The sequence below is a fragment of the Remersonia thermophila genome, chromosome 2 (assembly GCF_042764415.1).
Source record: "Remersonia thermophila strain ATCC 22073 chromosome 2, whole genome shotgun sequence".
NCBI classification, from domain to species: Eukaryota; Fungi; Ascomycota; class Sordariomycetes; order Sordariales; family Chaetomiaceae; genus Remersonia; species Remersonia thermophila.
Window position 1 is genome coordinate 2,250,816 of NC_092218.1, and position 22,638 is coordinate 2,273,453.

The 22,638-nt window shown below is 49.0% G+C and overlaps 7 protein-coding genes across 7 annotated transcripts; 5 read left to right on the forward strand and 2 right to left on the reverse strand.

The window, feature by feature from the left end:
• Positions 1 to 477: 477 nt before the first annotated feature.
• VTJ83DRAFT_2082 (uncharacterized protein) lies at positions 478 to 969 on the forward strand (the record flags this gene model as incomplete). The annotated part of the gene is made up of 3 exons (XM_071008313.1): positions 478 to 532; positions 647 to 864; positions 931 to 969. 3 exons carry the CDS (start codon positions 478 to 480, stop codon positions 967 to 969), a joined length of 312 nt encoding a protein of 103 aa, XP_070868622.1.
• Positions 970 to 2,570: 1,601 nt separating this feature from the next.
• On the forward strand, positions 2,571 to 4,633 carry VTJ83DRAFT_2083 (uncharacterized protein; the record flags this gene model as incomplete). The annotated part of the gene is made up of 10 exons (XM_071008314.1): positions 2,571 to 3,022; positions 3,081 to 3,157; positions 3,212 to 3,282; positions 3,340 to 3,410; positions 3,486 to 3,560; positions 3,626 to 3,852; positions 3,918 to 4,029; positions 4,098 to 4,225; positions 4,305 to 4,466; positions 4,545 to 4,633. 10 exons carry the CDS (start codon positions 2,571 to 2,573, stop codon positions 4,631 to 4,633), a joined length of 1,464 nt encoding a protein of 487 aa, XP_070868623.1.
• A 1,075-nt stretch (positions 4,634 to 5,708) lies between these two features.
• On the forward strand, positions 5,709 to 7,770 carry VTJ83DRAFT_2084 (uncharacterized protein; the record flags this gene model as incomplete). The annotated part of the gene is made up of 5 exons (XM_071008315.1): positions 5,709 to 5,761; positions 5,908 to 6,005; positions 6,088 to 6,291; positions 6,345 to 7,361; positions 7,478 to 7,770. 5 exons carry the CDS (start codon positions 5,709 to 5,711, stop codon positions 7,768 to 7,770), a joined length of 1,665 nt encoding a protein of 554 aa, XP_070868624.1.
• A 214-nt stretch (positions 7,771 to 7,984) lies between these two features.
• VTJ83DRAFT_2085 (uncharacterized protein) lies at positions 7,985 to 8,826 on the reverse strand (the record flags this gene model as incomplete). Its single annotated transcript, XM_071008316.1, has 5 exons — positions 7,985 to 7,988; positions 8,054 to 8,137; positions 8,232 to 8,475; positions 8,555 to 8,711; positions 8,770 to 8,826. The coding sequence occupies 5 exons, from the start codon at positions 8,824 to 8,826 to the stop codon at positions 7,985 to 7,987; spliced, it is 546 nt and encodes a 181-aa protein (XP_070868625.1).
• A 996-nt stretch (positions 8,827 to 9,822) lies between these two features.
• On the forward strand, positions 9,823 to 11,528 carry VTJ83DRAFT_2086 (uncharacterized protein; the record flags this gene model as incomplete). The annotated part of the gene is made up of 3 exons (XM_071008317.1): positions 9,823 to 9,980; positions 10,146 to 10,445; positions 10,571 to 11,528. The coding sequence occupies 3 exons, from the start codon at positions 9,823 to 9,825 to the stop codon at positions 11,526 to 11,528; spliced, it is 1,416 nt and encodes a 471-aa protein (XP_070868626.1).
• A 657-nt stretch (positions 11,529 to 12,185) lies between these two features.
• Positions 12,186 to 13,566, forward strand: VTJ83DRAFT_2087 (uncharacterized protein; the record flags this gene model as incomplete). Its single annotated transcript, XM_071008318.1, has 3 exons — positions 12,186 to 12,254; positions 12,314 to 12,633; positions 12,705 to 13,566. The coding sequence occupies 3 exons, from the start codon at positions 12,186 to 12,188 to the stop codon at positions 13,564 to 13,566; spliced, it is 1,251 nt and encodes a 416-aa protein (XP_070868627.1).
• Positions 13,567 to 14,012: 446 nt separating this feature from the next.
• Positions 14,013 to 15,962, reverse strand: VTJ83DRAFT_2088 (uncharacterized protein; the record flags this gene model as incomplete). Its single annotated transcript, XM_071008319.1, has 1 exon — positions 14,013 to 15,962. The coding sequence occupies one exon, from the start codon at positions 15,960 to 15,962 to the stop codon at positions 14,013 to 14,015; it is 1,950 nt and encodes a 649-aa protein (XP_070868628.1).
• Between the last annotated feature and the right edge of the window lie 6,676 nt (positions 15,963 to 22,638).

Here is a 22,638-nt window from a genome sequence, read left to right on the forward strand (position 1 = left end):
AGCCTTCTTGGGTCTTTGCTCTTGCTTCCCGAGCAGCCAACAACAGCATCCCTCATCGCCGTCGCCGGCTCCATCCATCTCAAATCACATCATCATCAACACACCATCGCGTGCCTGACAATAGCTGACCAGCAAAGAGGCGTCGCATTCCACCTTCACAACACTCGCCATATTTCAATCCTTTTTTCGGGTACGTATTTTCGTTGATTCCATCGAATGCGGCGATTTTCGATCGCCGTTTTGTTTGGAGGCCATTTTTCTTCAATTCTCATCGCGAGTCGGCAGCGCCAAGCAAAACGCGACGCGCGTGTCGGGACCGGGACGCGCCGCAGGCCCCCCGGATCTCTGGCTCCGCCATCACGAATGCCCGAACCACCAACTGCTTTTTTTCTATTGTCACAACATCGCATCGTTGAGATTAAGCCCGACTGTCTAAAGCAAATACTCATTCATCATCGCAGGTCCAACTCAGTCACAATGCCCAAGGCTACTAGGAAGAGCGGCAAGGAGACCAAGAAGCGCGCCAAGAAGGGTACGTAGTTCGTCTCGCCATCGCAGATACTGCATGGTGGTCTCATAACAATGGCCAACCTGCCACAAACGCTTTGATTCGTACTGGGAGTTCTCAACTAATCGTTGATTGCAGACCCCAATGCTCCCAAGAGGGGTCTCTCCGCGTACATGTTCTTCGCCAATGAGCAGCGCGAAAACGTGCGCGAGGAGAACCCGGGTGTCTCGTTCGGTCAGGTCGGCAAGCTCCTCGGTGAAAGGTGGAAGGCCCTCACCGAGAAGCAGCGCGCTCCATACGAGGCCAAGGCTGCTGCCGACAAGAAGCGGTACGAGGATGAAAAGCAGGCGTACAACGTAAGTCCCCTCCGTTTCCTTTATGGCGGTGTGATGGAGAACATTATGTCTGATAGTTGACAACAGCAGGCTCAGGCCGACGGCGATGACGACGAGTCTTCCTAAGTTGACTACTGCCTGTGCCTAAGGAAACCCAAGGCGCGGTGTCCTGGGCCGGGGTGGGTGGTACCGTTGGCGTGATGTTTCTTCTCCTTGTATCTTTTGGGACGGGCGGTGTTTGATTTGGGAACGGCACTGGGATTTCGATGATTCTCTTTTTCTTCCAGGCATGGGGTTCTCGCGAGGTTCGCTGCGGTTGACTGAAACTTTGAAGGCATGGCTTCCTTTTTGGTCTGGGTGAGAATAATCCATTTCAGAATGAGGGGGCCACGCTGGAGATTCTCACGACATGTATAACAATTACTACTATCCTTAGTGTTTTTGGTCGAGAATTGCGGCTCGTGTGCCCCCCGTGTTCACCAGCTGTGAGCCTCTGCATTACGTGGGACCGGCTGCGGCTGGTTTGGCACGGTCGCCCGGTTCCTTATCGTGCCGATTCTCGCAACCACCTCCGTTGCCTGATCAATTGGGATCCAATCAACTCGGCAAGGATGGAGAGCTCAACTTTTCACCCGACGCAGTGTCCAATGTTTCCTTGTGTGTGAGCTCCGCGCCTGTTCACCGTTGATCCGTCACGCTGAGCAGAGATGCGCCTGCATATTGTTGATGCCCAACGACGGCAGAGAACAGCAAGATAATCGGGTTACACCTGATCCCCCATTTCGTCTCTGAATGAACCGTCCGAAATATGTCAAAACCCACCGGCTCCAGAGGGTGTCTCTTTGTCTCCAACTCGTGATACTCTGGGGGTTGTGGACTAGCCCAACTCATCTTTGGATGATCCCCACAGGTTTATTATGGGACTCTCCTCACTCCCAAGATCTCCGGTCGAGATGGCGCCCTTAAGCAAGGGCTGTTCTCGGCAGTCTCACCGATGACAAGCCACTGGTGTCGTGGCAGTCTCGTCGGCCGAAGCCCCACCTCTCAACGCAACTGGCCTCCTGCTGCATCTTTGATTCGACGACCGCGTTGGCATCGCGCCCTGGGGGTTCGCAAGTCGAGTCTTGAGCCATTGCGTGACCTTCCCCAGCAGCGGAACCTTCCATCTCTCGTTGGCTGTGGTATTCTGCCGTAGTCTGTCTGCCAATGCTGGGCCGCTCGCCGCCTGGCTCCCGATTGCGGGGCCTCTTGGCCATCGTCCTCTCGCCGTTCGGTCAGGTGGCAGCCGCATCGCGGCGGTGGGTCGCCTGTCGTTGGATGGCTAGATCAGGCCTAATATCGGGTGGTGAGGTTATTGGGGGTCTTTTGTGGTACTCTTCCTGGGTTTGCTCCTCGATGCCTCCACAGATCTGCTCTCTTGCCGAACCTACCACCATCCCACTTGACCAACCCCACAATCCTCTCTCCACGCCAACAAACCCATTCCCGCGAACCAACCTCGTGATCATGGGCCTTGGTTTATGACTGCTGGACCAGGGCAAGTTGAGCTCAAACGCGGTTAGCCATTTCCGCGTTGCCCGTTCGACCTCGGACCGACTGTCCAGCGTAATCATGGTCTTTGATCCTGACGATCCCTTGGCTCTACGATCGATCCATCGTCCTTGATATACCCGAACCCGTTATTGCAGTCGATACAGGATATCCCAAACTTCCTCGTGGATTCAAAAATGGAGCTGGCACCGCCACCCGTCCCAATGAACATACCCGTCGAGACGCAGCTTCTCATCGGTTGCTGTTATGAAGCTGACCAGGCCGAGATCGTCTCACGGAGCCTGGATCAGCTACGAGCAGCACTCCCCGAGTCTTTCCATGGCCATCTCATCGCACTGGCCGAGGAGATCCGAAATTCGGCGAGGCTCCTCCGTAGCCTTGCAGACCGCTCGCAAATGCATATCACTCGTGTCCCCTTCATGACCAACTACCTCAACGTGGTTCTTCCGTGCCTGTCGAGGAGTCTGAAAGACATCAAGGGCTACTACGAAGACAAAACGGTGTCAAGGGAGATGCGATGGCGCAGGATGTACAACAAGATGACGGACGAGGCAGGGGGGCTTCCATTGCCTCAGCGTTTTGTTCTCTATAATCATTTTTTGGTGCTCCTCAAGCAACTCCTCGTCAGGTAACATGTCATTGCCAATCTCGTTCCCTTTAACTTCCAGCCCTGATGATGGAGTTAGGTCGCCAAACTTCGATCTCAACGCGCTAGAGACGCTTCGTAGTCGAATCATGAGGCTGCGCGAGCAAAGAGGTCTTCGTAGGTGGCTGGAACCTGACTCACGTCAAGATATCCGACTAACACGGCCCCTAGCCCTCCCTGCCGCTCAACCAGGCACCCTCGTTCGCCAGAATCTCATGCAACTAGCATTCGTTCAGGATCCGGTTCGTGACCATGTAGCTCCTCGACCAGGCAATCAATGCTTCCTAACTAGCAAACAGAACGCCCACTGGGCAGAGCAGATATTTAGCCTCCCTCTCCCGTCGCGGACGGGCCTGAAACATCTTAAAGCGTGCGAGCCCCGGGGTTCACCCCCCCCCCCCCACCCATGCTTCCCGTTAGATGTGCATATTGACGCCTAGTTCAGGTCGAGAGCGTTCGGTCCGTTCCAGCCCTGGGGTCACTTAACGATACCCCAGGATTCAAAGGTCCTCTTCAGACGGTAAGTTCCAGACCCGTCCGCGCCGGGAATCCGAGGGTTACTACTGTCTAACACTTTGCTGGCAGGACATTTGATAACGACGCCATTTCGATCCTCGTCTTCCTCAGCTCAGTCGACCAATGTCCGTACTTTCTGATCAGGACGATTCAGAACAACACGCCATGGTACTCCATGTTTGGGGCCCATGAGCTTGTGATCGAGCGCGAAGGAAGCGCCTTGCAGCTGAAGAGATGGAGCAAAACGGAACAATGCAGCAAGCTCTGGGCTGTGTTGTACTTCTTGACGTGGGAGGGTGAGTATGTGTGGGAATCACGGAACTGCTTGGCATTTTTTTGTCGCTGATTACCTAGTTTCCAGAGATGGTGCTCTTCTACTGCACATTCGTCGCTCTGAAAGCACGCAACCTTCTCACCCTCCAGGTCCATCCACATGAGTTCCAGCTCCGCAGGGAAAAGCGTCTGTTCCAGGCGTAGGTCATCCCGGGCCTCTGACCGCCATGGGTTCAGCGAGGACAGCCGCTGACATTTTACCGTCTAGTCAAATCATTGACGATAGCTACAAGCACTCCCTCATTGTTTACGAGGACATGCCGACACGGGGTTTGCGGCTGCATGCTGCAGTCTGGGAGGGTGAACTAAGACAGTGTCCTGTCTGGACTGCCTTTGGTAGGACGCCTAGGTCCTCTCTGTTCCGTCTTCGTGATGGTTCCATCCTATCCCACATCTCTCTAACAGTATATTATAGTCACGCACCAGTCCAAGACACCCTCCTGGCTGAGCCGCCGCTCGAGGCATCGCGTTTGGCTCAAAGACGTCCAACTTTACGTGTTCTGCAACACATACAGACAAGAAAATATGCGACAGAACAAACTGGGCGCGTTCGAGGTTCAGTTTGAAAGGGAGGAGGGTAAGCAACTCTAGTCCATCCTTCGTGCCGGTGCCTGTAATTGCGTTGAGGCGGGAGCGCTGACTTCGTCGGGTGAAGCGGCCAAGAGATTCAAGGAGCTGTTTATCTCCAGACTGAGCGATTCGGAATCGTCTTCGGAGAATGAGGCTGCTGAGCCGTCGACCTGAGGCCGCAGCTCTCCGTTCTCGAGACAATACACCTGTATAATTTGGGGCCCGACAACCTCCACAACATGGCCATCTCCTGGATACTGGTTCTTCCACGGACCCTTGGGCTCCGTTCTCCCGCTGCCTGGATGACGAGGATGCCTGTCCCGACACAATTGTCAGGTTCCTTGCCACACTATGAAGTTCTACCTACCTCCCGAGGTTCTAAGGTACCGATCTGTGCATAGGTTTTGTGGGGGCGTCTACGCGAATGTTCCCGGCGTTCGTTTATTCTTTGGGGAAAGGAAAGCTGATGATGGTCAAGAAAAGGCCGCATCTTTTATGGCGCCATGCGCGGTATTTTGCACGTAGTATTGGTGACATCTTTCTCGATTGACTCTCGGGAGCGAGCCGAGTGAACCGATCCCGTGTTTATTATCTGATCTATCTCCACTGATGATAGACAAGAAAGGGGACCATGGAGCTGTTGTATCAGTCCTACACTGGGGTTCAGTCGTCATGCCCATAAAAGACCCGCCTTGGCCGAGGTGGTTACCGCTTTACATGAAGAATATCCGAGGAGGGAAGCAAAAGTTGAATGTGCTGATTTCCATCCTTGGTGAGGTCTGACGCCAGGGAGCTGGCTCTTGGATTTGGAACTGTGTGGGGGGTTATGAACATGACCTCATGCTGGCGGGGCACCTCAGACAACTGATTCTTGGTTCTTCAGGGAAACCCGGCACCTCGGTGCCTTACCTATAGGTACCTGAGCATAGGCACATCAGGGCACGGTGCTTCGTGCCTGCCCGACATCCCTTCAACCCAGTTCTAGGTTCCAGAACCCGTCTGTTGGAGGGGTTTGGAGGGGCACAGCAGCCCCAGCAGGGGTCAACTTGGTGGGGCATTGATGCCCAGTTCCAAGGTCCGAGATGGAACCTTTTGGAGCTCTGAGCTCCCTGCCCCTCCCAACAACTCGACTTATCATCATCGCCGGGTACCCAGAATATATCTGTCTTCTCCATCCAAAGCTCGTCCTCAAAGCTCAACTCCATCCTGACCATTGTCCCGACCTCGAAAGAGAGCCAATTGATGCAGAATGGACGTCAAGACTGTTGAATTCCAACCATTCTCCGATCAAAAGCCTGGCACGTAAGTTGTCACCAACCCCACCCCCGCACCCAGCACCCAACACCGGACTGGCCAGCGACCTTCTCCAAGCCCTGGGCTCCATCGAAGCCGCTCGCGCCAACGACCAAGATGGCACACCGCTGACGCTTCGTGTTTTCCTATAATAGTTCCGGCCTCCGGAAGAAGGTCATGGTTTTCCAACAGCCGCACTACAGCGAGTCGTTCATTGCGAGTATCCTGCTGTCCATCCCCGAGGGCGCCAAAGGTGAGTCTGATCAGAGGTGAATGCTACATTGGCCGTGACGGCGTCCAAGACCGCGAGGGCTTACCGCATTGCCAATTTGTAGATGCCTTCCTAGTCATTGGTGGTGATGGTCGGTTCTGGAATCCCGAGGTCATCCAGTTGATCGCCAAAATCGGTGCGGCATATGGCGTCAAGAAACTCCTGATCGGCCAGAATGGCATCCTTTCGACGCCGGCCGCCAGTCACATCATCCGCAAGCGCAAGGCCACCGGCGGTATTCTCCTGACGGCAAGCCATAACCCTGGTGGTGAGTAGTCCCGTCCCATTCGTCCTGGAGCCGCCCCTGACATCTGGCATCAGGTCCCAAGAACGACTTCGGCATCAAGTACAACCTCGCGAACGGTGGTCCAGCGCCCGAGTCCGTGACGAACAGGATATTCGAGACGTCCAAGCAGCTCACGTCCTACAAGATTGCCAACATCCCAGACATCGACATTGCCAACATTGGCACCAAGACATATGGGGATCTGGAGGTCGAGGTAGTGGATAGCACGACCGACTACGTCGAGATGCTCAAGGATATCTTCGACTTTGCCTTGATCAAGGAGTTTTTCGCCACGCATCCCGACTTCAAAGTTCTCTTCGACGCCCTTTCGGGTGTCACCGGGCCCTATGGCAAGGCCATCTTCGAACGGGAGCTTGGACTGGGCCCCGAGTCCACGCAGAACTGCGAGCCGTCGCCCGACTTCAATGATGGCCACCCGGACCCGAATTTGACATACGCTCATGAACTGGTTGAGGTCGTCGAGAAGAAACAGATTCCCTTCGGCGCGGCCTCGGACGGCGACGGCGACCGCAACATGATCTACGGTGCCGGTGCCTTCGTGTCCCCTGGCGACAGTCTGGCTATTATCGCCCACCATGCCAAGTTGATCCCGTACTTCCAGAAGAACGGGGTTTATGGCTTGGCTCGCAGCATGCCTACGTCCGGTGCCGTGGATCTTGTGGCCAAGAAGCAGGGACTCGACTGCTACGAGGTTCCCACTGGTTGGAAGTTCTTCTGTGCCCTGTTCGACGCCGACAAGCTCTCCATCTGCGGTGAGGAGTCCTTCGGCACTGGAAGCAACCACATCCGCGAAAAGGATGGTCTCTGGGCCATTGTGGCGTGGCTCAATATCATCGCAGGCCTGGGAATGGCGAACCCGGGTGTCACACCCAGCATCAAGCAGATTCAAAAGGATTTCTGGGCGGAGTATGGTCGGACCTTCTTCACCCGGTACGACTATGAGAATGTTGATTCGGATGGCGCCAACAAGGTCGTCGGCGTCCTCAAGGCCTTGGTTGACGACCCCACCTTCGTGGGAAGCAAGGTTGGAGGTAGGTCTATTTTCCCTTCTTCTGACAGCCCCTTATCTCTCGGGGTTCGTGCCTCGCGGTATTTTATCAATGGTCTCGACCCCACCGATGCTAACGCCTGTCCTCCTGAGAAATAGATCGTACCGTGACTGAGGCTGGTAACTTCTCGTACACGGACTTGGATGGCTCCGTGTCGTCTAATCAGGGCCTCTACGTCCGCTTCTCCTCGGGAAGCCGCATCGTCGTGCGACTCTCTGGCACTGGCTCCTCTGGTGCCACGATCCGCTTGTATATTGAACAACACAGCAGTGACCCTGCTACATACGACCAAGATGCTCAGGACTTCCTCAAGCCAGAGATTGAGATGGCGACAAGTCTGCTGAAGTTCAAGGAGTTCATTGGCAGGGATGAACCGGATGTCAAGACTTGAAAGTTCAGGCTGAGCAACAAGCCTTGGTGGAGGCGGGGAAAAATGGGGAAAGGATTGTGATTGTTAGAAGACTATTCTTGTGTAAACTGGCGGCTTCTTGCGATACAGCGTCTCGTTTTCTTGAGCCGTCGCAGACTATTGATTACGGTGCACCCTGCGGGAAGTTACCCACTACGCGGCTTCTTGTGTTGCAGTAGCAGGTATATATGGTGCACTAGCTGATGGCAGCATCAGCGGATCCGTTTTTGCTGTCACATCTTGAAAGATGACCGACTTGTAATACCTGGCCTCTTCAATGCTTTCGAGTATGTCATCCTTTGCCTGATGTAATCCCTTCTTTCGGGGTGCTTTTGATGCGATGTGTGGACTGCAGAAGGACCGACTGATTAGTTGCATGCCCTTCTGTCGAGACAGGGGGGGAGAGACGGCGAGCGTGGGAGTCGATGGGCAAGTGTACATACCACCACCTTTTTGCAGCTTCCTTGATGCTGCTGACATCCAATATTCGATAATGTAGATGGTCCAAGACCTTCTTGTATGGCCCTTTACTGAGAAAAGCCCGGTCGGCATGAACACTGTTTCCAGCGAGTATTGCCACTCGCTTCTCTGGCACATACTTTTGTATGTAGGCCAGGAGCCCATCTGCCGCTTCTTCTGCCGTAACCTTGGACTCGATGACAGCAGTGGTGAGGCCGCTCTCTCCGTCTACCGCCAGAGTTAGCTGCCCGCTTTTCTCACCCCAGCCGGCCAGCCGAGCTGTATGGTACGGGGGGTCAATGCTTACGGGTACGCGTGCACCATTCATCCATCTGGTCCATTCTCTCCTTCGTCTGATGCACGACAATGCCCCACCCTGATTCATCCAACAGGTTGAGCTGACCATCGGTGATGAGGCAGAAGATCTCGATGATGGCGTCGGTGTCTGGGTCAAGCCCAGTCATCTTATGGGATGGTTAGCACCTACTTCCAAAAAGGAAACTGGGCTGGCAGTAACGTTACCTCGCAGTCAATCCATACGAGAGCATCTTTCTGCCTGACTGGAGAAGGTTGCGTCATGACTGTGGTCCTTGAGTGAGGCGAGGCTGGATTCGTGACGCAGGAGCGCGGACGACGTCGTTGTCTGGAATCTAATCGAAGGAGGGCAAAGAATCTCGAGTTCGGGCAGTCAGGGATTGAGCTTCTGTATTAATCTCGGGTGCAACGAGAAGTCAGAGCAGCAATGGATCTGTTCCCTGGGTCAGGAGCCTATTCGGTTAACTGAGTTGTAAAACAGTTAACATTTTGGGGTCCAGTGTGCCATGAAAACGTCGATGTGGATACGGTCATTGGCTTGTCCGCCTGCGGCTTCGGTTCTCCTTCCCTTCCCCCACATGGAAATATCATGACACACGACGGCTTGCGTCCAGCATTCCATCTGACCAGATATGAGTACTTAGAGCAGCTACTGATACCACCAGTCCCTCGGCTGCTGGGCGGTGTGAAAGTTTACGCGTAGAAACTGACACCAAACCGCACCACCGCCACACTGCTGGCAGCATTGCAGCCAATGGCATTTAAGCTTCCGAGGCGCAGGCAGCATGATTCCCGGCAACACCTGGCCCCAACGTTCGTCACAGCTCCTCGAATGATGGCTGCACAGGTCTTGGGCAGCTAGTCCAGGCTTAGAGAAACAAAATTTCAACGCGTGTCGTCTAACACCACGATCTAACACTCATCGTGGCTACGGCTGTCCCAAGTCTTGCGCAGACGCACCTGATCTCCTGTGTGTTTCACTACACAACCTTACCAAACTTCAGCTTCAGCAACCTTGAGCTTAGAGCGTCAAAGTGCACCTCCATGGCCACCAACACACCCAGCTCCGTACCCGGCATGTCAACTGCAAATACCACGACCGAGGAAGCTACTTCGTCGAGCAAACCCCCGCGCCTCCTTATCATCGGTGCTGGCTCTCGGGGGTGGGCATATGCAAAGGCCGTGAGATCATCAAGCAACGGCGTTGTGGCTGCTGTTGCAGAACCAGATGACTACAAGAGAACATTTTTCGGCAGGAGCATGATATGGGGTTCTCAAACACCGCCTAAGGGGGCCTCCTTTGCCCACTGGCGCGGGTTCATCGAGTATGAGACACAACGCCGCTCACGGATTGAGGCAGGAGAAACAAATGTACCTCCTGGCATCGACGGCGTCTTTGTCTGCGTCTTGGACGACATGTAAGGAAGTATTCTGTTCGAAAGGTGGCAGCCATCCCTGTCTCATGACCTTTCCGGCAGCCCTTTCCTTGGGATGTTGTGTCTGTCTCTTACTCTTCCTGTCCAACTTGTACAGACTGAGGCTCGTGGGCAAAAGTATGGCTGACTATGACTTGATACCACAAGGCATTGCGAAGTGGTAGTAGCACTTGCTGCTCTCGGGGGGGTGCACATAATGTGTGAGAAGCCCTTGGCAACCACCCTAGAAGACTGCCTGCGAATGTACCAAGCTCTCGAGTCCAACAAAGTTGCCGGCAACCAACAGGCCGTGTTCGCAGTTGGGCATGTCTTACGCTACACCCCACACAACCTCCTCCTCCACCAGCTAGTTGTGCGAGAGCGCGTTATTGGCGACGTCCTCTCCGTATCTCACACCGAGCCTGTCGGATGGTATCATTTTGCACACAGCTACGTCCGTGGAAACTGGTACGTCGAACAAGATGACCCGCATAAGTGGAGGTGCAACCCTGTGTAAATTCCAGGGCATACTAGCGACAGCAGTGTGCGCCCCTCGCATCTCGGCCTGTTGTGCTGAAAGTCATGATGACCAGGCGGAATGAGAAGACATCGGCACCGAGTTTGCTTACGAAGTGCTGTCATGATGTTGACCTCCTGCTCTGGTTTCTATGCTCGCCACCAGATCCCTCAGACAAGACCAGCACCCCCCACCTACCTTCCACCGTGACCAGCACCGGCTCGGTCCAGTATTTCAAACGCAGTCGAAAACCGCCGGGGGCGGGTAGCGCCACGAACTGCTTATCTTGCCCCATTGAACCTGACTGCAAGTTTTCGGCGCCGCGCATCTACGTGGGCCCCGATGTTGTCGGCTTCGAAACGATGAACACAGGTTGGCCGGTGAAGATTGTGGTTCCTGATATCGAATCGTACGGATCGGCGGAAGAGGCCAAGAGAGCGCTTCTGGCCGAACTGTCCAAAGACTACAACAAGGAGATGCCAGCGGAAGAAGTATCACGGCGGAACTGGTTTGGAAGATGCGTTTACGAGTGTGACAACGACGTTTGTGACGAACAGGTAGTCACGATTAGCTGGGACGAGGAACCTTTTCCTCAGGCATCCGCCCCTGCGAGTCGCAACGCCAAAACGGCCATTCTTCACATGGTTGCCCAGACGAAGAAGGTCTGCAAACGTTACACCCACTTGTACGGCGTCGATGGCGAGATCTACACCGATTCTGAGACCATCACGGTCGAGGACTTTCGAACCGGGAAGAAGACCGTCCACCGGCCGGCGATGGAGCGCGGTGGCCATGGCGGAGGCGATGTTGGATTGACCCGCCAGTTCGTCCTTGCCATTGATAAGGTCAAAAACCATGGCTGGACTACGAACAGGGCCCAACTGGAGCTCATCGGCTGTACTCTCGAGGAGGTTATTCGCAGTCATGCCATGGTCTTCTGCGCCGAGGAAGCACGGCGTGGCAGGAAGGTTGTCGACTGGCAAGAGTGGTGGTCAGCTCAGGTCAAAGACCGCGTCGCCCGGGTCGTGGATTGATGCCGCGCCTTGGTCGTTCCCTTTTTGTATCTTTATGGTCCGTGTCTTCCCGGTCCCGGTCATGGAGGACAGGATCAAAGATACTTTCCCCGTCAGGTACCCATCCCTTGGTAGCCTTGGATCGTAGGCCGATGAAGCAAATGGAAGGTCATGCCGGATATAATACTGCCCACCTCATGCAGTGTACCATCGATCTACTTCCCATAGCAGCTAGTGTTTCCTTGCTGTCCGTGTGACTCTTCTGCATGAACCAAGACAATCATCCACCGTCAAGTCCCCCCCCCCCCTCCTCTCAGCCTGTCGTCATTTGCATGCACCCGGGGCTTGGACTTTGAGTTCTGGAGCCCCACTTCGAAACCAACCCCTCCCCCCACATCCACGCCGCGTTCCTGGAGGACCCAAGCGGCTGGGCTTTAACACCGCCTCCCAACAATCCTGAAGGCCCGGCCTTTCCTCGCACGCAGGCACTGGGTTGAGATCCCCAACACCTTTTTTTTTTCTCAGAGAGTTGCTAAAACCAGTTGCTGGGCCAGCTGTCGCAACTTCCAAACATTATTGAAGACCTCGCACTGTCAACAAGCCAAGGAGCAGCCACCATATCCCCACCACTAAATATTTAAGCTGGACACTCGCGTTCTATTGTAGACCCGAAAGACAATGGAGTCTCCGACGCCGACAACGCAGTCCAGCAACAGCCTGGGGGCCAGCTGGGGTGCCTTTCTCAAGGTTCGAGGTTTCCGACCGCCAGGCTGAACGCTCTTGAGCTAACTCGTCGGTGCGCGTAGTCGATCGCGTCCTTCAACGGCGACCTTTCTAGCCTGACCGCGCCACCGTTTATTCTTTCCTCCACGAGCCTTACCGAGTTCAGTTCGTACTGGTGCGAGCATCCTTCAGTGTTCGTTGCGCCGTCCAAGGAAGCCGACCCGGCGAAGCGAGCTCTTCTTGTGCTCAAGTGGTTCTTGACCACCCTGAAGCAGCAGTACGCCAGCCGCAGCGAACAGTACGGCAATGAGAAGAAACCTCTGAACCCCTTCCTCGGCGAACTGTTCCTGGGAAAGTGGGAGGACGATGCTGGGACCACCGAGTTGATCAGCGAGCAAGTCAGGTGAGCTTCCCTCCCTGACGAGGATGGAGGCCTGTCCATTGCTGACCGCGCTGTGTTACGGCCGACATTAGCCACCATCCGCCGGCGACCGCGTACAATATCACCAACATTCCGAGCGGCGTCCGTCTGGAGGGGTATAACGCACAGAAGGCATCGTTCTCCAAGACGATCAACATCAAGCAGATCGGCCATGCTGTTCTCTCCGTTCCAGTGCCCGGATCTACCGAAGTCGATACCTACCTCATCACCCTGCCGTCTCTTCACATCGAGGGCCTCATTTTCGGCGCACCCTACATCGAACTAGACGGAAGCTCCTATATCACCTCGTCAACGGGCTTCACGGCAAAGATCGATTACAGCGGGAAAGGCTGGATTTCCGGCAAGAAGAACTCCTTCACCGCGACGCTCTACCGAAGTGGAAAGGAGAAGGACGTCCTTTTCAACGTCTCCGGCCAATGGACGAAGTCCTTTGAGATACACTCTGGTCCTGCCAAGTACAACAACAATGACACCCTCGTGGAGGCGTGGGAGCCTTTGCCGATCAGCGAGCTAATCGTGGCTCCCTTGGAGAAGCAGCATCCTCTGGAATCAAGGCGCGCTTGGTCCAAGGTGGCTGCTGCGGTTGCTAAAGGAGACCTTGAACTGGTCAGCCAGGAGAAGAGCAAGATCGAAAATGCGCAGCGCGAGTCGCGTGCCAGAGAGAGGGCCGAGGGGCGGACATGGCAACGCCGCTACTTCACAGCCCTGGGCGAGGCTGAGGATCCCGTGCTAGCCAGCCTTGGTCCCGTTGTTGGTCTTCCCCTGAACGGAGATGCGGACAAGACGGGCGGACTCTGGCGATTTGATCCTGCAAAGCTAGAGGCAACGAGGAAGGAGCCTCCGCCGAGCGAGGAGCAAGTGGCAAAGCTGGAGAAGGAGCTGCTCGGTCAATAATGTTTTGTGACATCTGCACGGGTAATAGTGCCCCATGGATCTTGGGATCCTGTGCCGTACGTCAGTCATGACGATGAGCGTGACGGGGTGTCAATACCTAGTTTTACCTGGCTATAGTGGTATCTATAGTGTGCCGAGAGCAACAGTGATATCGGTTCAACACTTCACCGATATAAGATGCTGTCGTGGCTGCAACAGGGTCATGCTTTTTGGCTTAACTAGCAACCAAGCCTTGCGCCGAGGTGACCGGCACCCCATAGCTCCCCTTAGTAGAACGTAACAAGTTGCCGTCACGGATGGGTGCAAACAAGGTTCACTGTAGCCCAATCTAGTGCTGGATTCATATATATGTCCACCCGAGAGAACGCCCTCGGGGAAGAGGATATATCATACATGGCAGTTACGCGAGCATCTGGTGGGTGCATCATTGACCTAACCCCCAGATGTCAACCGCATCGAGTTCGTTCCAGTTCGTAAAACAACAAGTACACTTCCCGTTGCATGCTGAGGACATCGCGAGTGCCGGTTTCCTTGACTTTGTCATCGCTAATGCGCCACCAGCGCGCAGGTTGCTTCTTCTTCTTTGGCCTGTCAACACGGACCGGTTGTGTCGGAAACCCCTGGGTGGCGACCTGCTGATCAGTCCCTGGGATCTCGACACGCGGGTTGGGTGAGATGTCACGCGAAGATCCTACTCGCGAAGACCCATTGCTCAGGATCGGGGCGAGCGTGTCCGAGCCTTGACTCCCGCGCAGGACCTCAGAAGAAGGCGCTGGGGCTCCCGCTACATTCCCACTGTCGAGTACTTTGAGGCGCGAAACGGATGAGTCTGCTTCGTGGGTTGTGGTCGGGTGCTCCAAGAAGCGTTCAGGATCAGCATCCACGGAAGCATCGAGTGCCGAGAGCTGGCCAACAGTCCGGGGTGGTTGAAAGGATGGTGTGCAGCAACCAGGCGTTGGTGAAGGACTTCCCGTCCCGCTGTAAACATCTGCCGCCCGGAATGTGCTCGGGTTGGAAAACGGCGGGTACAGGTTTTGACGCCGGAAGGATTCATAGTGTCCGCTGTTGTGACTACCCTTGTGCGTCACGACGCTCAAGAGCTTGTATTGTCGCTGCTGGAGCAAGCTGCCGAGTCGCAGGTCCTCGGGAAACGCGACCTTGGCCTGGTTCTTTTGAGACGACCGACTAACATCAAAGATGGATCGTGACAAATGAACAGCCAGTATGCTTGGAAACTTGGTGATTTGTGTGTGCCTCGCGATCTTGCGCTTTGGCGCAAGACGAAGATCTGGGAGCGACACGTCGTTGGGTGGGGTTTCCGGGTCCTTCTCAATGGCATCCTGGATTCGTTCCATGGCAGCACGCGCGCTTGCCCTTGCTTTGTCTGTCGAAGAGCGTTGCAGTTCGGATTGCAGGATACCCAACGCGTGCACCAGGCGACACTTTTCGCATCTGAAGTCGTCAATGTACTCTGTCTTGAACATCCCGTCGAAGCATGCTGCCAGAGTGGTTGACGAGACCAGAGGCACATTGAGCGTAAGAGTGCAAAAGCTCGATGTCGTGGGCCGCGGCTTGAACCCGCACGTCAGGCATTCAATCTGTGACTCGAACTCGCCTTCCAGTGGGAACCGTTCGTCTTCGTCCACGGCAGGGTGCTCTGCCTCGCGATCAGTGACCTTGAGACCAACACTGCCCCTCGGCCGTTCCCCGTTCAGCTCCTCGAGAGCGGTTGACGCTGCGGTAGCGGCCTGCCCGTCACTTGCGAGCATCCTGTGCTTCACAAATGACCGCGCCCTGCGCCCAGCATAATATTCGTCACAGAGCCTCTCGGCTACCACCTGCAGGAATTCTTGGGCGTCTTGCTGCTGTCGGTTGAAGCGCTGCCCGAAAGCTGCCTCCAGGGTCCGCACAAAAGGTGCGGCAGATATTGTCTTCTTGTAGAGGGGCCGCTCGTTCAATGCATCCAGCATCTCCTTCAAACTTCTGGTGACGATTCCCCTTTGCAAGCCTTCCAGTTTCCAGGCTGGCATATCCCGGGCTAGGCGCGCCCCAGCGTGTGAGTCCTCCGATAATGCGCCAACGGGGACCGGATGTGCATATACGGAGTCGCCATCGAGATCTCGACGATGCAATTCACGTATCAGGTAAAGCCGAAGGTCGCCGAGCCCAGCGAGGGCTTGGAGGACCGAGTTGATGAAGCAGTCATTTGCAAGATTGGAAAGTCCAACACAGACACCACCCTTTCTGCGACCCGAAAACGCTGTATTCGAAGACGCGGAAGTATCGCTGTCGAGGAAGTAGGTCGGACCAAAGACGTAGATGAGAGCAATTGCTGCCAGAGAGGCGCCGGCAGCGTAAGTGACCACCCTGAGTGTTTTGTCGGGCATGTTCTGCATGGTCTGAGAGTTCGACGTGGTGTTGGGTGGGTTTGGGCTACCGCATCGTGAAACCGCTGGAGGCACTTAAACAAAAGTGAAAACGTTGAGGTGGAAATGTGTATGGTTTTGGAACGGAAGGTCCAATGTTAAGTACAATTGATGATCAACAGTGGCAGGTGAGAGAACGAAACGAGTTGTACTTCCAGTGCTAATTCCATTCGGATGTCTCGATGGTTATTATCACGTGATCTTGAGATAACGTTTGCGCAGCCTCAGCGCCTTTGATGCCGATTTAAGCCTTAAGTCAACCTATCCACTTAGCGAACGACCCACTTTGGAGACACCTCGCAACGTCTGCCGACCCATACGCTACTACGACTCTATCACCTGCCTACACCCTCCTCGATTCAACTACGATACAGGAAGCAGTGGAATGAGTACTTTCTCTATCGCTCTTTTCAACAAAACTCTTTTAAACTCGGCTAGTCTCCTCCTGGGCTATATAGATTTACTTAATATTTATAAAGCCTTCGTTGGGATCTAAACGTACCCTTTTTCTTCTAGTCAGCTTTATAGCCTCGATACGAGTCTGTAGTATCTAGTTCTCCTATTCTAAGTAAACTAACTAGAAGTCTTTTTCGTTAAAGGTCTTCTAGATTATATAGAATAAAAGCCTGTATATAAGTAACCTGTTAAAGCCGTTCCTTATTTTAGCTACCCTCTTCCATATCTCGATTCTCTTATATAATATTAAGACAACTACTATAGAACCCAGACAAATAAATAGAATACATTGCTAGGTTATAGGAGTATCTTATAGCTATAAAGTCTATGTATCTTTTGCTAGGTCGTTTAAGTTTTTTAGTAGTAAACGGTTTATTAAAGGCTTAGAAGTATAGATTAGCTATAAATCTAATACATATTGTCTAGACTTAATATTCTACCTCGTTAACGCTTTTTAATATATTAATACAAGGTAATATAATACTATTCATTTACTAATAATAAATGAATCAGTTGAAAATGCTTTATAGTTAAGCCTTTTATAGTAAGCCTTTATAAAAGGATTAAATATTAATAATTTAAGAGTCTAAAAGATATAAAAGGTATACAGTAAGAGGTATAAAAGACGGATATTATTAATAAGGTATTATTTTAGAAAACTATAATCTTTATAGCCATTGTAGCTGTCTAGTATTTATAGATGAAGCTCGTTTAGATCTATAAGTATTATATATAGGATAAAAGCTTTTTAAAGCTAAGAAAAGATAATAGTTATATTAGTCTAGCCTTTTTTAGCTATAGTAGAGACCTAGTCTTTAAAATCGGTTTTTTGTACCGGAAATTAGTATTATTAAACGTACTCGCCTTTAAAGAGTATAGTAGGAGGGAGATATACCTTGGTTACCGAGATATATTCGATAAACGAGGTCTAGGTCTTAGTACTAAATTTTTTCGTTAAATAGTATAGAACTTAGTATTACCGACTGCTAGACTATTAATACTAATACTCTTTATAAGTGTGACGAATCACAGTCCCCTTCCACTGAGAGGGACTTATAACCGAAGGTAAACGGGGTTGTCGGGGTGTGGTTCGGTGAAGCCAAAGGGTTCACAACAAGTGCACAGGCAATTGTTTCAACAGTAGTGTAGCGACTGCCTTGTGATTGCTTACTGGAGAACCTCTAAAGGTCCTCCCAAAGAGTGACTAACTAGCTAGTATATATACATCTGAACTATCACTCCCGTCACCGTGATAATGGTGATTATCACGTCCGTCACCGTGATCCGGGTGATGTTTCCTGGATTATCACTTAGACCCGCGTGACAATCCCCTGATTGGTTCCTTAAGCGATTGGCTGTCGGAACGTCCCGCGTTCCGGCTGCAGCCTCCCAGGCCGCCCATGTGCTTATCCGTGACAATAAGGCTGTATTTATCTATATTCTATCGGTTGGCTAGTTGTATCCAGTCGATAGCTAGAAGGTTAAAGTAACGGAACTATAGCCGAATTATCTTTACAATAACCCCCCCTATACAAGGCGGGTCGAGATTCTAAGGCCTCTAGGTCTTAAATGCAGGATGCTTATATAAGAAGCGTTTTATCTAGCTAACCCCTACGGAATCGTCAGATCCTCCGATATATAGCAGTCGGCTAGTAAGCTCCTGTAGTTATATATAAGTTGGAGGGTAACTGAAGGCTTGTTGGTTCAGAGCCTACCATATAAGACGTTCTTCTTGGACCGGACTAAGGGCCTGTAATATCTAGAAGGCTTAGTCTCGTACGGTACGGAGGTCGTAGTGCCGATTGTAAAGTGTTGATACTAGTATACTAAAGTCACTGGCGATTTTACATAAGCTGGATTTTCCAGCCTGCAAAGCCTCGAGGGCTAATTACAAATCGATTTTCCAGTAGGCTATCCGTAGATCTAACTACTATTAGATTCTAAGCTAGAAAGTTATTATTTTACTTTTTAGAAGTTGAAAGTAGTGTAGTAAAGTTGCAGTATAAACATTGCGAGGTGTCTCTAAAGTGGGTCGTTCCTTAAGTGGATAGGTTAACTTACTAAGTAGATTCATCTAAAAAGTCTGACCTACTAAACAGCCTTAATGCGAAAGAAAAACGGTTAGAGAACCAGCAAGCTACCTGTAGCTGCAGAACCTCTCTCTTCGGCTGCATAACCTTTCTGTATAGCTGCAGGTGCCTCCTTATAGCTTTGATCTCTTTGATAAGCCTTCCGATACGGAGCTTTTACTGCACTTCCCATATATATTCCAGACTGCCCTGCGTAAAATAGCCCTCCCTCTTCTTAATCATCATTGAATTCAATGCCATTTTTAACACTTTCTAGATTACTACTTTCTTAAGATGCTTCGAGTACAGTATCCTGTATTAAGCCTCCTTAACAACGTACGCAGAGCATACCTATACTTAAACCATATATATATATATAGTATAATTTAAATATTATATAATATATAGTTTTTCTAACATTATTACTTACTATATATATTACTCTAATTTACACTGTCTAAGTTTAAGCTTACTAGTGTTTTTGTAGGTGCTATATAAAAGTAACTACTACTTTAGAAGCTAGGTAAATATCTATATTATACTTATAGAATCTACCTAGAAAGAATTATACCGTTAAAGCTAAAGGACCGGAAGCAGGTCCCGGGCTGAAAAGTAGGTCTAGAATCGGAAGTAGAGCCAACAATAAAATAGGAAAGGAGCAGAGGTACGCGTCAAGGACGCAAAAGAGATACAAATAGTATATTTCTACCCCGAATGCTCGAGACATCGGGCTATTAAAGAGCTAAAATACACTTAAGCAGCGCGGGAGAAACGTATATAGTAAAAGAGAAATTACGGTACGTACCGAAAGCACAAAAGAAATATAGCTACTAAAGAATATCTATAATCTTAGGATTATAGGAAACAAGGGAACCGAGAGATATAGTAAAAGTGTAGGAAGCGCGCCTTTTATATTAAATGGATTAGGAGTACGGACCTAAAGAAGTAAGCTAAGATTTATATAAGAAGCGTAAAGAGTAAGCTGAAAAAGTAAGGTAGGAGCAGGTAGTAGTATAAGGCTATAGGTAGGTATAAGAAGGCTGGATAGTATAGGATAAAAGAGAAAGTAATATATATTATATTCGAAAGAGCAGAGTTTAAGATACTACTAAACCCTTTCTAAACGTAGTCTACTATATCTATTATATAACGGTTACGTAGTCTATGCTCTCACTTTCCTTAACTTCGGTTAGTACCCTTTACCTAAGAGCCCTGGCTTAAACACGAACCGTTATAGTTGAAAGTTATAGCAGGGCTTAGTATACAATTCTTTAAGTCTTGAAGAAACTTATAAGCTTTAACTAGCTTAGGTTTAGTATAGCTTCTAAAGCCGGTTTTAGTTTAGAAAAGAAGAATGCTTTTCAAACCGTATATACAATACTACTCAGTCCGTATTATATAATAGTTCCTATATATACCCCTAACCATTATAGTTACTATAATGATTTTGTATTAGAGAAAGAATATTTCTATCTTTTTATCTTTATTAATAGGCTATTAGAAGGGTATTAGAACCGTAAAGTCTTGCTGTTCAGCTAAGAGTGGCTATACTAGCTACTTAGATAAGACGCGTACTAATTATATAATGCTTACGCTATATATAAACGCTTGTAATAGCGTAAAGCGTACGGAGCGAAGTAGCTACGTTTATAAAGCCTACTTGTTAAAAAGATATATAGTACTAGGAAAAGGCTTTCCCTAGGATAACTAATATAGATAGGAAAGTAGATAATAGTAATATTAGTTAAGTACTTCTTATATTTAGGACTAAGTATCGTAATCTTTAGCTTAATTATTAAGGTACTTTATATTACGTTATAATTAAAAGGTTATACTATTTAAAGGCTAGCCCTAGCTTATAATGAATAGCTACCGAGTTATTATTCGGCTACTTAACGAAGGAATATTTATAAAATATAGACTTTTATACTAGATTAGAAGCAATAACTTTTAGTATATTCTAATATCTGTAAAAATAAAACTTAATAAACTTAAAAACAATATCCTGTTTATAGTAAGCTAAGTTAACTACCGTTTATAATTCGCAGGCTAATAATAATATTTCACCTAGTAGTTTACGTTTAGTATATCCACTCGTTACTGTATAGGTATTTAAAGTTTGTAGTAAATATAATAAACTTCGCTCTAGGAAGTAGTTAGGATATTAATAATAATATTACACTTTACTCTAAAGCCTCCTTTCTAAAATAAAAAGAATTATACGTAAGAGATTAATCCGTAGTAAAAAGCTCGTTATATACGCTAAAAAACTTAAAACTTAACGATAGTTATAGTTAAATAGAAACCGGTACACTTTTACTTAGGTAATTAGCATTGTTAACTAAAACGAAAGGGAGTCTAATAAAGTAAAAACTCTCTTTACTATACTTAATAAAGTAGTAGGGCTAATCTTACTAACCAGACTATTCTTATATTACTAAGGTAATACTTAAGAATAGTTTACTCCTAATAATATAATTCTTAACTACTAGAAGTACGAAAGCAAGTAAAGCTATTTACTTATTAAAGAGTTAAGGCTAGTATAATATATATATTTATATTCTAGCTATAATTAGAAAAGTATCTATTATAGTTATAATATACTTTATTTTTTACTATACCCGACTACTTTAGACTACTACAACGCTGTTAAAACGAAGTAAACAAATACAATAAAACAATTAAGTTAAAGCTATAAAATTAGCCTTTAATACTTACTATATTATTCTTTAAAGCTAGGACTGCTTCTAGGCAACAAAGCATCAACTCGATACAGTTATTAACTTTAGCGTATAAGGTACTATCCTAAACACTCTAAAATATTAATAATCTTACCCTTTCAGAGATATTCTATAGGTTAAAGCGATTTATTAAGGGTAGGGAAGTCCTTTCGTAGTATATCCTTTATAATTGCCTAAATATACTCGATTAAGTGTAGATTAGAGTAGTAAAATAATAATTTAAACCTAGATATTATATTGCTTAAGCTATTCCTTTGAAATATACGCTATATAGATCTAAGCATTATTTTAAATAAACGAGACCCTTGTCTCGTACTTTATGCTTTGTTCTCCTGTACTATAGCCCTACCTATACCCTAACTGTTGTACTTCCAGAATTATATAAAACTATTAAAGCTATTATTATTTTAACTAACTCTCGTAAACCCGTTATTGTTCTATTGCTCTCTGTTACTTCTATTAAAGCTGCGGTTATTATCTAGTTGTACCTAGTCGCCCGTAAGCGTAGTAAATATATTTTCTAGTTTAACCCTAGACTTTGTTACTAACAGGGAGCTGTAGCAGTTAAGTATTTACCAGAGTAAATGTCTTCTATATAACCGGATATAAATATGATAGGTCCTAAAGTAAAGCAGCTGGTTTTTAGAAAAATTAAGAAGGCTTTAGATAAAATAGGCTTCGAAAAGTCTTACTTTAAGACGGAGAATAAGGCTTTAAGGGCTTAGCTAGAAGCTATTAAACCAACTTAGAGGAAGAAGGTACCTACGGATCTAAACAAGCTCTTCGCAAATATTAAAGAGAAAAAACGCGCCTAGGAAGCAGCTGGCAGAGTAAGAGAAAACGCTAATGAAGAGAGCGATGCCCAGTCTGCAGAACTAGTAGCTGAAAGTATCTAAGCTGTTTTAAATAGTTAAGTAGTAATATTATGAATTAATGGTGTTGTGCTTCTAGAGTAGGCTGTGCACGCTGTTATAAAAAGGGGGTGTTTCACAAGGTAGGGAATCAAATTAGTAGTAAGATAGAATATTGATATTTAAATACATCAGGTTGTATTTAAGATATACTGGCCGAACTAGAGGCCTTACCCCTCCTAGACTATATGATATAATACTATGATATATAGCCCTAACCCTTACTATACTACGCTTATACAACTTTACAGCTGCTATTCCGATAAAGACTGCTAAAACCATTTAACCTCCTAGCTTTGCTAATTATATTAAAAACGTAAAGTCCCTCGAAAACGCTTTAAATCCACCAAAATCGTACCCATACAGTAGTCTTCAATTACCCTGTTACAACTATAAAGTATTATATAGTTAACCCTAACCTTGCAGTTATAGCTAACCGGCTTAGCAGCCTCCTATATATATCTAGCTA